This window comes from Xiphias gladius, chromosome 16 (genome assembly GCF_016859285.1).
Source record: "Xiphias gladius isolate SHS-SW01 ecotype Sanya breed wild chromosome 16, ASM1685928v1, whole genome shotgun sequence".
NCBI classification, from domain to species: Eukaryota; Metazoa; Chordata; class Actinopteri; order Istiophoriformes; family Xiphiidae; genus Xiphias; species Xiphias gladius.
The window spans coordinates 27070899-27084796 of record NC_053415.1 but is presented as its reverse complement, the minus strand read 5'-3'; the positions used below and the strand labels follow the sequence as shown (position 1 = coordinate 27084796).

The 13898-nt window shown below is 42.8% G+C and overlaps 1 protein-coding gene across 1 annotated transcript; it reads left to right on the top strand.

Moving 5' to 3' along the window:
* Positions 1 to 5963: 5963 nt before the first annotated feature.
* LOC120801763 (trace amine-associated receptor 13c-like) lies at positions 5964 to 7414 on the top strand. The gene is made up of 2 exons (XM_040148985.1): positions 5964 to 6136; positions 6416 to 7414. The coding sequence occupies exons 1-2, from the start codon at positions 5964 to 5966 to the stop codon at positions 7230 to 7232; spliced, it is 990 nt and encodes a 329-aa protein (XP_040004919.1). The 3' UTR covers positions 7233 to 7414.
* The last annotated feature ends 6484 nt before the right edge of the window (positions 7415 to 13898 follow it).

Sequence of the window (13898 nt, the reverse complement as noted above, 5' to 3'; positions counted from 1 at the left end):
CTGGCATTACAGAGGCCTTCCTATATGTATTATCACTATCATGCCAGGCTAAGTCAGTTTCTTAGTTTGGTAGAACACCATATCCTTTCAAGTTTTCGCGTAGTTTGCTTTAATATGTGGGTTTGGGAGTTAAACCATGGAGCTAACCCCCTTCGTTTTATTATCTTCTTTTTTAGAGGGGATATAGAGGCGAGTGTCATTCTCATTGAGCCTGCAGCACTATCAACAAGATGGTCAATTTGGGAGGGACTGAAGTTAGCATAGGAGTCCTCTGTTATATTGTAACATGGCGGCGAATTAAGTGCTGTGGGAATAAGTTTCTTAAATTTAGCTACAGCACTATCAGATAGACATCTAGAAAAGACATTTTTGCCAAATAGTGTGTAGTCCACTAACAGGAATTCAAAAGTTATTAAATACTGATCTGATAAAAGAGGATTCTGTGGTAAGATTATTAAATGTTGAGTCGAAAATGGCTGCAACTCCACCTCGTCGGCCGGTGCCTCGAGGTATGTGAGTATTAATATGGGGGGAGTGGATTCATTTAGGCTGACATATTCATCATGACACAGCCAGGTTTCAGTGAGACTAAATAAATCAATATAATGATCTGATATTAGATCGTTTACCAATACGGCTTTGGATGTGAGCGATCTAATGTTTAAAAGTCCACATTTAATTCTCCTGTTTTGTTGTTCTTCTGCAGTGGTGGTCTTAGTTTTTATTAGGTTTCTGTGTACAACTCCCCATCTGTTCATTTTTGAGTTAATTAATGTAGGTGGTCGGGGGGCAGACACAGTCTCCATGGGGGTTTGGGTGGGTGACTACTGCGCTGGAAGCACAGAGAAGCGTGTAGGACTGAACTCTGCCTCCTGGTCTCAGGTCTGGGTTGTCATGGTTATTGTCTACTAATAAACTCAGTCATATTTCTAGATATGGGAGCCTGCTCCGTCCAAAGTGGGGCTTATGCCGTCTCTACCTAATCAGACCAGGTCTTCCCCAAAAAGTCCGCCAGTTATCTACAAGGACCACGTCGTTTGCTGGACTCCACCTGCAAGAGGTTAAATGATGACATTCCCACTATGTCACATCCCTCCTGATGTGACTTGCAACAAAGGTCCTCATCTGGATTGAAACAGGTATGTTATAGCTCCCTGACACCCCACTTATTTATTTATTTTTTTTTAATTTGGGGGCTTTCTTGTGGATTGGAGGCCTGTAGTGGTGAGTGGCAGCAGGACGTGAAGGCGTCGTCAACAGAAGAAGAAACGTAGCATCGCAACATAACATGTATTCAGAAATTCTGCTTCCGTCAGCCTTTAGTGCATCTTCTCGTTTTTGATTTGGCAACTTTCCCACCTGAGCTGAGCAAAAAAAACTCTGTTGCAGTGTTTTTCTGAATTTCTGGCAGGTTATGTTGCGTGCAAATTTAAAAAACGCATATAAAAACAGGCGAATGCGGACAACACTATGTGATGCTCATGTTTCATTATGCGCAGCGAACCTTAAGAGCTATCTGTCCTTCACCCTGTCCATCACCAGTCTGTGGAAATATTGGGTTTAAATGTTGGTTTTACCTTGGACAACATCTTATTTTTCCAGGCAGACAGTAGATGTCTGTGGAATCACAAGGCTACCTTCAAAATCTACAACCGCTGCTGGATAACAGGGGACAAATGTTTTGACTTTTACCATCATGTGGGAACAATGAATGAATAACGGTCGCAAATGGGGCACGGAGTGTCCTCAATTGAGTTACACCAGACATGAGCTACTGTTAAACTTCCACATCCTCGGGGCTTCTACACAACAGCTGCAGCAACCGCTAAAAGCTGGCATACTGTATGTAAAAACAACAAAAAAAACAAATTTATTATAGCCAAAGAAAAGCTGTATTAAGAAATATAGTCAGGAAAACAAGTATTATCAAATTAAACAAGGCTACAATGGATTTAATGAGCAGAACTAAAATTAGGTGCATGAAACTCATTTCTCCATTGATCATCCACAACCATTTACTGTACATTACCTCTGAAATTTCACTGTGTATTGTGGCCTGAAACACACACACACACACACACACACACACACACACACACACACACACACACACACACACACACACACACACACACACACACAATTAAGTCCCAAGAGATTTAATTTGCCTGGCATTGGGAGCCCATTAGTTGCTCCCAATGCCAGTGAGCTGAACCTCTCCAGACAGGAAGTTTGTTCACACCCACGTTGATCGGTGTCAGATGATGACATCTCAACCTCTGAGGTGTCAATGCAATCAGAGGTGTTAAGAACATCAAGCTTCAGCATAAACACAAGATGCCACCAACACACATCAACATGTGATGCAATCATTGCTGAACAATTATGTTATTTTTTCTTTTAACTCACTCTTTGGATTTCTGGCCAACAACTGTACTGTTTTGGATCCCTCTCACTCTCAGACAGCAGTTTTCAGTGAATGGCAAAAGTGCTAAAAGCCTCGCCTGTACCAAACAAAATGGCCAAACCCTTCAGTAGCGCTCATGTCTGGCTTTTAATGTGGATTCCCAGTTAGACCCAGCTGAAGTAATGCCGGTTGTTCTGATTCACAAGACCCATTCACCTTTGACCTGCACTGACCAACATTGACTAAAGCATTTTTCTGGAACAAGATAAGCAACGATGTCCATTTCATTATTTTTCAACTCATTCATTATTTTTGTAATTCCATCAGGTTGTTGAGTAAGAAATGGTTGGAAGGCAAGTAGATGAAAGATGGAAGGAGAACAGAGGAGGAGGGAGAAGTTGAGAGGTAGAGAATGCACAGAGCAAAAGCAAGTGAAGGAGAAAAGGGAATGGGGATGTAGGCCAAAGGAAAGAAGACAGGCCAGGCAAGCTAGGATGTGAGAGAAGGTTGGAGTGAAAGTCAGGTTAAGAAGGTGAAGGTGTGTTACATGAGTGTCCAACAGAGACCAAGACACACGAGGTGGGGGGTGAAGGGACTGGCAGAGACAGATAAATCTGTTGTATGAAAGAGAGCTTTAGACAGAGAGCTGCCAGAGCTGCAGCTCCTCCTCCTCCTCCAGGATGAAGCAGAGCTCTGCTTTCCAGAACTCCTCAACACCTCCTGCAGGAAGCCATCAACCCCTTGGACCGAAGCTGTGCCCCTGAACATTCTGCTGCCTTCCGTCTCTCTGCTCGCTGTAGTTCTCAACCTGCTCGTCATCATTTCAGTCTCCCACTTCAGGCAGAGATTCATTTCTCAGCAGAACCTACAATTTCTCAGTTTTAGAAACATGAACACTGAGATTTACAAGAAGAATCGAGGTAGTACTGAATAATGTTGCACCTCGGCACATTAGACCAAGTTCTACCAATGATATTCTTTAGTTTCTTTCAGCCATGACCTTAAGGAAGTCATTTTAATTTCTTAAATTTAACCACAACTTAACAATTGTTGTTGGCAGATCAGAAAAAACTCTCACAAAGTTTTTTTGAAATGATTCTTTGGATTGTTTTAGAAGGCACTAACTTTTTTGTCATTTAGATATGAGACCTTGTTGGTTTATCGATATTTTTTAAGTAAGGGTGAACTGGGAACATCTGGGCTAGGCCATTGTCTGCAAGGTCTTTATCTTCCACCACTGGAAGAATTTCCCATGCATTTGGGAAGGTCGGGGTCATGGAATCTGAACAGACCATTTTCAAAGCCTGCATTGTGGAGTCGGCTGCTCAGAGTTGTGGTCAGAAGGTTGTCAGTGCCTGTTGTGGCAGCAACCTGGAGGACACTGGTTGTGAAGAAGGAGGCTTTTCAGTCTTGGTCGGCCCAGGGGTCTCCTGAGGCAGCAGACAATTACCAGGAGTCCAGAGGGTTTGCAGCTTCCGTAGTCGCTGAAGCAAAAACCCGGGTGACACTGGAGTTTGGGGAGGCCGTGGAGAAAGACTTCCAGTTGGCCTCATGGAACTTCTGGCAAGCAGTCATGGCTCATAGTGAGTTTAGCAAGGGAGTAGAACTGCTGACCCTGACTGAGGATGCTGTCAAGCAGTGAAAAGAGCTAACCTGAACCCAACAGACATGTCCTCTGTGGAGGAGGCAGAGTTGGTAGACTGGAGAGACAGAGTATTACTCTAATCATATCCACTACAGGGCAGTTGTGGTGAATGGGGAGCTGCGCCAGCTCTCGATCTACCAGTCAGTCTACCTTCCAGCCCTCACCTATGACATGAGCTTTGAGTAATGACCAAAAGAATGAGATCGCAGATACAAGTTGCTGTCATGAGTTATCTCCATAGGATAGCTTGGCTCACCCTGAGATACAGGGTAAGGACCTCAGACATCTGGAGGGAGCTTGGAGTCAAGCCATGCTCCCTCATGAGGTTGGGCATCTAAAAAGGATGCTTCCTGGATGACTCCCTTTGGAGGTTTTCTGGACAGGTCCAACAGGTAGGAGACCCCAGGGTAGACCGAGAATATGCTGGAGAGATTATTTATCTCATCTGGCTCGGGATCCCCCAGGAGGAGCTTTAAGACCTTACTGGGAAGAGGGGCATCTGGACTACCTTGCTTAGCCTGGTGCCACTGTGATCTGGCCACAGATAAGATGTGGAAAATGGTAGATGGATGGTTCTGGTTACTGTAGGTCCTTGGATACTGGCTATTGCTAATGCATCCCCTACCTCCAGTTGTATTTTCTAACTACTTCAGGTTGCTAGTGATGCCCCTGAATACACTTCTAAGATGTTGTCAGTAAATTAAAGTCTGGTAAGGTGCAGCGACTCAATGACATATCCCTGTTTCAGTTGATTGCTCACCCTCAGCTTGGCCTCTCTGAGCGATACCTTGGCATGCGTTCTTGTAATGTTTTAGCCTGAATGCAGTCCAAGCCTCCACTGAAAATTTGTGACCCACACTTTTGCAGTGAGGCTTGAGTGTTGCCGTAACAGACGCTGTTGAGAATGAACCCTGGGTTTGAAATCCATGGTGGCCATAAAAAAACAACAAAATATGGATATATATAGGGATGCTGGATTTTAGCCAGTGTGTAGTGTAAAAAGACAGTTTTAAAGCAGTCATCTTGAAGCTTGTTTTTTGATTCCAAAAAGTCTGTGGGTACTTTCAAAGAGCTAGATGTCTTTTCCCTTGTTGTGGATGTTGGCTTACATCCACATTGGTATCGACATTAGCTAAGCTTAGCCGAGGCTCACGCAAACTCCTGCATGTTTCTTTGTGATCTCCCATTCCCGATCCTCTCGTTTTTCCAGGGGCTCTGAATTTGTGTTAGTGGTGGTCGGACTCTCATTTCAAACCGTTGTGGGTCTTTGAATGCACATTACGTGGCCGTTTGGGGGCCAAAAAACGTCAATTGTGAAAAGGAAATCTGCTACGCTAAGTTAAGTGGTTGTATTTGTTGCAAATCACACACCTGTTGAACACGCTATCAACTTCTTCTTTAGTGTTGTTTATTTTTTAACTGCGGTTAAAGGGTTTAACACTGCCTCCTGTGCTGAGCTGGAGTACGGACTGAGACTTACAGAATAATGTTCAACGTTTAAAACATAATTAAAGAAACTAAATCAGGTTCTGTTAAACTATCCTTGTATTCTTAAATTGTACAAAAACTACAAAATTTACATAAATGTGTTAGGGATATTATGGGGTTGCCATGGCCATTCTTGCTGGTCCTCCACCCAATAGTGCCTAAGTACAAGGGAACATATGTAAAAAGGTATAGAATAAAGAGAGGGGGTATAGGTGAGAGAGATAGTGAGAGAGGTAGGTCTTCAGGGAAAGTGATGAAGATGATGTGATATGCATGACAAGGGAGGGGGACATTAGAGTCCAAAAGACGCTGAGAGAATGAGGAGGGGACACATTAAGGCAAGGTGAGAGAGGTAAAGCCGTTATATGAGTGAGTCTTGTTCAGAAAGCTGCCAGAGTTGTAGCTCTCTGCACATCTCTCAAGATGGAGGTTAACGATGGAGCAGAGCTCTGCTTTCCACTCCTCCTCAACACCTCCTGCAAGAAGCCTCCATCTCCTGGGTCCGAAGCTCTGCTCCTGAACATTGTTCTGTCCTCCGTCTCTCTGCTCACTGTAGCTCTCAACCTGCTCATTATCATCTCAATCTCCCACTTCAGGCAGACAAACTTCTCAGTTGAATCTACATTTTTTAACTTCAAAAAGTTGGACAGCTTGGACAGCATAGGAACAAGGAGAATGGTCTTTGAGCTTGTTGCGTTGTGGCATTAGACTTATATTCTACCTTGCTGACAGTTTTGTATTGTAGTTTTAATTGTCTACACTTAGCCAACTATAGATACGGCAGATCAGAAGACATCTTTTAAGTGGTTTGTGTTGTTTTGTCATTTCGATATGAGGCCTTGTTGGTTGATTGATATTTTTCTCTTTCCCTCCAGGCAGCTCCACACACCCACTAACATCCTCCTCCTCTCTCTGGCTGTCTCAGACTTTCTCTTGGGCCTCCTGCTGATGCCTGGAGAAATCATTCGACAAACAGCCTGCTGGTTTCTCGGTGATCTGATGTGTGCCCTGTATAATTGTTTGTCTTACATCATTACCTCGGCTTCAGTAGGAGACATGGTGCTCATATCTCTTGACCGTTATGTGGCTATTTGTTACCCTCTGCGTTACCCCACCAGAGTCACTGAGAGAAGAGTTAAAGTCTGTGTCTGTCTGTGCTGGTTCTTTTCTGTTTTCTACAGCGTTCTCATTGTAAAGGAAGACCTGACTCAACCGGCCAGGTTTAATTCCTGTTCCGGAGAGTGTGTGATTGTCACTGAATATATTGCGGGAGCTGTTGACCTTGTTCTGACCTTCATTATTCCCATTACTGTCATCATAATTCTGTACATGACTGTATTTGTGGTGGCTGTGTCTCAGGCTCGTGCCATGCGCTCTCACATTACAGCTGTTCCACTGCAGCTTTCGGTGGCTCTAACAAGAAAGAAATCTGAGCTGAAAGCAGCCAGGACTCTTAGCGTTGTTGTAGTTGTGTTTCTAATGTGTTTCTGCCCATATTACTGTGTCTCTGTTGCAGGCGACAACTTGCTCAATAACCCATCTGCAACCTTTGTGTTCTATCTCTTCTTTTTTAACTCCACTCTAAACCCTTTGATTTATGCCCTGTTCTACCGCTGGTTTCGAAAAGCCGTTAAACTCGTTGTCACTCTTCAGATACTGCAGCCTGGCTCCTGTGAGACCAACATACTGTAGAGAGGCAGTGGAGTGACTGAGAATACACCTGCTCGAATGTTCACAGCAATGAATATGTTCATGTTGTTCAGTGAGTAAATGATCGAATCCAGAAAATGACAAAGTGTACGCGAACAGAAACCCCTGTAGAAATGATTTCTTTTTTAATTGTGTTGTTCAGTGAGTGAATTCACAAATTCAAAATGTTGAAATATCCTCCTCTCAAACTACAAACTCTACTGTATATGAGTACAACCAACACCACTAGACAATGTTGTTTCAGGCACTCAGTATGCTGGTGTACTGGTTGTCAGTTTCACATAACCTGTTGCATCTTAAAGTAATGTTGCCTTTGTTCATGTAGTTCTGTTAATCGGTTTTAATGATTGATATGTTACAGCAAACTTCAAAATATAATACAGTTCAACCCTTTGTTATAGTGCAAGTGTGTTTTAATAAAATGTGGATCTCTTAGGACACTCCCTGGCTGTTGCAGATATCAAACCTGTGTCTATTCTTGGTAATCCAAAGGCTCATATTCAGCTTTTTTGGATAAACGGTAGTTTTTTACTTGCGTACGCCACCGCTGAGAGTTAGAAGCCCAACGGACTGTTTTAAGGGGCATCACCCAGTTTCCTGTAGTCTGTGAATTGACCTACGGGATAATTATCAACATGTAATACACATTTAATATTCTCTTAGGAAATCCTTTCTTTGTAACAAGAAGCATTTCAACCCCACACAGCAGCTGGAGAGACATTTTTCACACAAATCCATAACACAGCTGCTGAGCTCGGTTTTTTCTATCGTATGAAAAAGACACACAGCAATTATCAAAACAATCAGTCACAGTATCTTTGCTGCTTTTTCTCCAGAGCTCAGTTACAACATTCGTTTGCTTGAGTCAGCTGCATTTTCAATTCTCATTCATCATTTCATAAAAACTATTTTTAAACTTTTCTTTAAATGACGTGAAAATCAACCATTATCCCTGTCATCCCTGGTTAATATGTAAAGTATGTAAGGTATTAAATGGAGTATAAAGCATCAAAAAATTGACATTTGAAATATTATATGATAACTAAAGGCACAAATTAGAGGCCAGATGATGATGCAGGTGAGTAGTTTCTCCCGTGACAAATTGATTTCAGTCTGCCAAGTCTGTAGCCACTGAATAACATGGGGATGCCATCCTTTGGGGCCCCCATCTACAGAGATAGACATAGTGGGGTGCACTGCCAACTGCACTTCTGGCAAAGGCAGGGGTATTTGGTGAACAGAATCCTGGTTGCAAAAACTAGTTCAGGAGGTGTGGAATATCGCACAGTGGTACAGACTGGATGACACTGGGCTCATCTCAGGAGCTGGACCTTTCTGGGGCTGTGCAGGGTGAGAGGCCTGCAGGGTGGAGGGATTCTGTCTGGGAGTATTCCCTGAGGAACAAGAAAGTTGCCCTCACGAAACTACAGCACATGCAGGTGACAGGAAGGCCGAAGGTTCATGAGATGCGAGCAGTGTCAGTGGCAAGCAGTAACCTCCTTGACCATTAAATAGATCAGCAGTCGATACTTTGGGCCTTTAAGGACCCGGGAATGCTGTATATGACACCTTGTGTAATTCTTTCGTTTCATTCAATTAGGCAGGTAACTCCCCGGTATTCCTCAAACTATTTGTCCTTAACCAGGTTCTGGTTTCGAAAACGTCAGAAATGTTATTCTCTTAGAAGTCTATGGGCTCAATCCAAGGTAGGGAAGAGTGAAGGTTTTTCTCTTTACGGGTTGCTAGATGCAAGCGATGGAGAGTTCACTGTTGTCTCACTGTTTCCATCAGCATATTGGCACAGTAACAAGTTGGTGAAGAAGGTGTCGGAGCAGCATTTTCTTTGATATTGGAGGTTTTCTGTGACAGTAGTTCTGCAAATGAAGAAGAAGGGACTACCAGTAAAGGGAACTTCAGACACCTCTAACTGTAGTTATTGTGCGGGCTGTCTATACAATATTGTCTTCCCGTCTTTTAATGCATCTGGGAGGATTATTCAGTGTACAGCTGCATTATCTGCACGGTGGAACTGTTATTCGTGAACTTACATTAGAGCCCGAATTCATAGCCGGTAATGAATCCTCACGGTGTCTCTGCGATCTGGAGAATTCACATGGAGGATCCTAGTTTTTATCAGTCTGCTGCTTTGCCCAGAGATGGAGCTGTTGGCTTAATTTTTCCAAGACAGAAATGACAGAAGTGAAGTAAAGCAGTTGAGATGACGAGGCTCAGTTAGTGGGAAAGACTCACTAATCAGAAATGTTTGTTTCTCATGTTTCAGTGAGATGCTGTTCGGACTTTGACATTAAAGCAGGGGTGAATACCTTCTTCAGGCAATGTAAACAATGTTCACAGCTGCTGTGATTCCACCAGGGTCTAGTGACATTTTTCATTTAGTCTTAGTCTTAGTCCTGTGTCAAATATCGTTGTTAGTTTGTATCATATCTTTTCTTTTATCAGCTTCATCCTGTTTTTGTTGTCAGTCAGGTTTATGTAAAAGTCTGGACATTTTAGTCTCATCTTAGAGAAATCTCAAAGAGAACCGTATCTATTTCAGTCTAGTTTCTGGTCATCAGATTATACTGAACATTTCAGTCAATCTAGTCCAACCAGAACCAAAATCTTTTTTGTTGTTATTTTAGTCAAACCTATTTCAAATAAGACTTTATCTCATCATTGTCTGATGAAAAACACGGGTTGAATGATTAAGGATACAGCTTTGTAGAAAGTGTCCGGTCTAGAGGTCTGATGGAGTCAATATAAGGAATTCATTTACCTACAGTGAGGTCACACTCTATTCGCTAATTACCTGCCATTCGGTTGGAGGTGCAAACAAACACGATAGAATTTGCCTTTTTGAGCATGTGAAGAAGAGTTGGTGTTGGTATTCATCTCTCTTTTTTGGTTAATATTTCAACGTGTCATCCGATGACGTGTCTGTGCTCCCGCCAAGTTCTCTGGCTCTGTTGGGAATTTGAGGATGATAATGTTGGTGTGAGTGGGCTACATAGGAGCTTGTTAGATACTTACACCTGTTTTAGACTGAGTGTACGTGAATTCCATTTATTGCAAACTCGTGATTAATTACGCTTATTTTCTTCACTAACAAATTTTTGTCCTTAAAGGGGCTCATTTAGCAGAATCTGACTGCTAATAAACAAATGGTTTTTCCACTGGTTTAAGTTTTTGTTGCCAGGAGGCCAAAAAATGGCAGTATTTCAGAGTGATAATCAATCGATAACCGAGCAATCTCAACGCCGATGACCTGTTTGTTTGCACCTCCAACACAATGGGACCTTGGTCTACTGGTCTACTACTGTACACACACCCAATTGCGATTAAAAAATTAAATAAATAACCTAAGTGGATCCGATCCTCGCACCGTCGTTGTCATTGCTTACCACCGGTCCTCACCCTGCCGGCCGGTGTGGTCCGGATATGCCGTGTGCAGCGCAGGAAACGGAACCGCTGCACTGGAACAAACAGCACGAAAATAAGTTTTTATGTTTTAAACTACATTTTAGTCTCGTCTCTTTCATCAACGATATTTCATGTTGATACAGTCATAGTTATGTCTCCGTCTCGTCACTGACCCGTCTCAGTTACAGACAAATGGTCGTTGACGAACATAGTTAGTCAAACTTTTCATTAACGAAATGAACACTACCAGGGTCACATTTTTTTCTAAAACCCTCTCTGCCGCTGGAGGTCTCTGAGCACAGTGCGCGCACTGTATAATACATGCCACGCTTAACACATCGGCTCGTTTGTTTACATGAGGGCCCGTTTGTTGCTGTCAGGTCTGGGACAGGGTGTCTCCTGTCTGAGGGTGTCCAGTGGACTTTGAAGCACGCACCCAGCTCTGCCGTACATTAACATTTAGCTCGAGTCTGAACAAGCCGGAAGAGAGCAGCAGCTCCGTGTTTGCTAACTGACAGGATTCACAGTGCTGACACATTTCATCAGGTTTCCTGGCCCAAGACGAACAGGGGCTGATACAATGAAAGTGTCACAACAACAGGTACAAGATTAAAAGACTAAACCAGACACTCTTAGTATGGTGAAGTATGGTAAACCTGCGGCCTATTTGAGCCATTGGTTCCCTTGCTAGATTTATACTTCTATCTGATCTACATTTGGTTGCAGTTTATGATTAATTGGAAATTACAACCAATTATAGGAAAATAAAATACATGTAAAAAAAAAAAAAAAAAAACTACTTCAGGGTCATCTGCTATTATATTTGTTGAAGACTGGATAAAGTTGGTCGTAGTGGCGACAAACCCGGGCATATACTGACAGATTCTTTTTGAAACAAGGAAACCAGACATGAGCGTGTTTGTTTCCAAGCTTCGTGGTTCAGGAGGTATGAGCCAAAAAATGAACTGCTTTATTAAGTGGCCAGATGGACTCGCTATGGGATCCACACCAGTGGTTCCAACCGTTTTTGCACCGTGGATTTTTTTTGATTCTTTTTTTTTTTTCCGATGTGGACCAGCCATCTGGTGAGGATGGGGGTCGAATCATTGTCTGTAGTAGTTATATATAAAATCATTATTCAGCTTTTTTTTTTTTTTTTTTTTTTGCTGAATCATATTGTATCGTATTTATTTTCGCAGCCTGGGAGCAACTGTTCTTTGCCTCTAGACCCAAACCTCAGTGGCACCTCGTCTAACTTTTCACGGAATTTCCAGGAACCATGTGGGCGGACTTTTAAGATATCCTCCTGACAAACAAACACGGGGGACAAAAACACAACTGCGTGGCTGAGGGACTAAACAACATTACATGAAACAACCAAATCCATTTTCTTTTAAAGCGGTCAACTCACCTTTCATTGACAGGCTAATGAGCTGCAGCTGTCATTACTGCCGATGGACTTTTATGGTTTATCGTTAAAATGAAACCTACAAAAACAACCATTACTCAATGATCAAATCCAGCATAAAGCATGAGCAACACAACTCAAACACACACATGCGCTTCTCTGGCCTGTGTGGTCGCGTTTAACTCAACATGTCTGGAGCTGCTCCACATTCCTCCGTCCGCATGTGTGACGCCTGCTGCCAGCCGGGGCGTCCGGCTGTTTAACAGGCAGCAGAGGCTCAGTGGGCAGAGCGGAGCAGGGACTTCCGTTTTCTCTTTCAGCGATTGGTTGAACTGTAGGATACCGACATGTTATTCCTGTACGAAAAACCAAAATGTTTCCAGGAAGTCTTGCTGTAAAACACAGTACGCCCACTCCCCTCAGGCAAAATCTCCAGTAGGGGCTTCAGTGGGCAGTGGCCTTTCAAACCAGGCTCGTTCAGCGTGTCACGGTTTAGCAGCCAGCTCCCGTAAACCAGATTTTCAGTTTTCCAGCAGAGGATCACGCTAACCTGACCAGAGGGTGACTTAGGGCCAAAATCATACAAACTTTTATTCACTGCGATGGATCCCCTAGCGGCTACATAATCCCACTTCGTAACATATTGACGTGAACTCAAGCAAATGTCTAACTGCGAATGCAATTACCAGCCTACAGCACCATCACATGCTGTGAAAAGTGTAAAGAAACATGGTTGAAAAGTATGCAAAGAAATAATTTCATTGAGTTTCCCAGGGCCATAGTTATGTCTTCTTTGGAGGAGAAACTAGATTTCAATAAAATGTCTTTTTGTTCTGCATAAATATCAGAAAACAGTCACATTTGAAGTTGGTAAGATTCCTTAAATGTGCACTCTCAGATTCCTCATCTACTCTTAACGTTGATCTTCCAAAATCAATCTGTCTTCATTGGCTGTCGGCGCAGAAACACCAGCGGGTCAGCGTGAGACAAAAAGACGCCTTGATGCGGAGACTCGTCTAATTTGTGCCCTGCTAGTCACCACAGTCACCGCAGAGCCTACGGGATTAAAAAGTGGTTCGTCATGCGTTCCTTCCGGGTGCGCGTTTCACGCTGACTCTGTGCAAGGTCACAATCTGGATTATTTGGCATCTCTACCCAAAGTGCGATACGCTGTAAATCAGCTGAACAAGTGTGTAAAAGTCACAGTGAGGCTGAGTCACAAGTTGGCGCAAACTCTCAGAGTTGCACTTTGGTTAAAATGCCAGAGGAGATAATCACAAACACAGTCTCTCATTTCTCACTTAGTCATCCTAGTAATTACACATTCCAAGAGCCAGAAATATGTAGACTGTGGAACGATATTCTGTTTTTGTTTTTCAAATTTGAAGGTTGCATTAGATGGGTGTTTAGCCACAAGGTTGAACACGATATAGACAAACACATTGGCAGTAGAACAGTGAATCTAACAACTAAGAAACATCAGAACAAAACATGGACATTTCGGTGTATCCCTGTCAAATACCTTCTTTAGATAATCTTCCCACTGAGAACGTTACAGTTGGCAAACACAGGTATAACTGATCATTTTAATGATGGCTCTGTTCAGTTTAATTAACAATATGTTAATTATTTTATTGATTGATTAGGGCTATGACAGTGATACAGCAAACACATGATCAACATAATCTGGTGGCATTAGTTTTCCTTCAAAATGCATCAGATGTAAATAAATGTGATTTCCAGAAGACAGAGACAAAAGAAGAAGAACAAAAAACAAACCACACGAACAGGCTTTGCTATCTGGGCCCAAAAACTCTGAA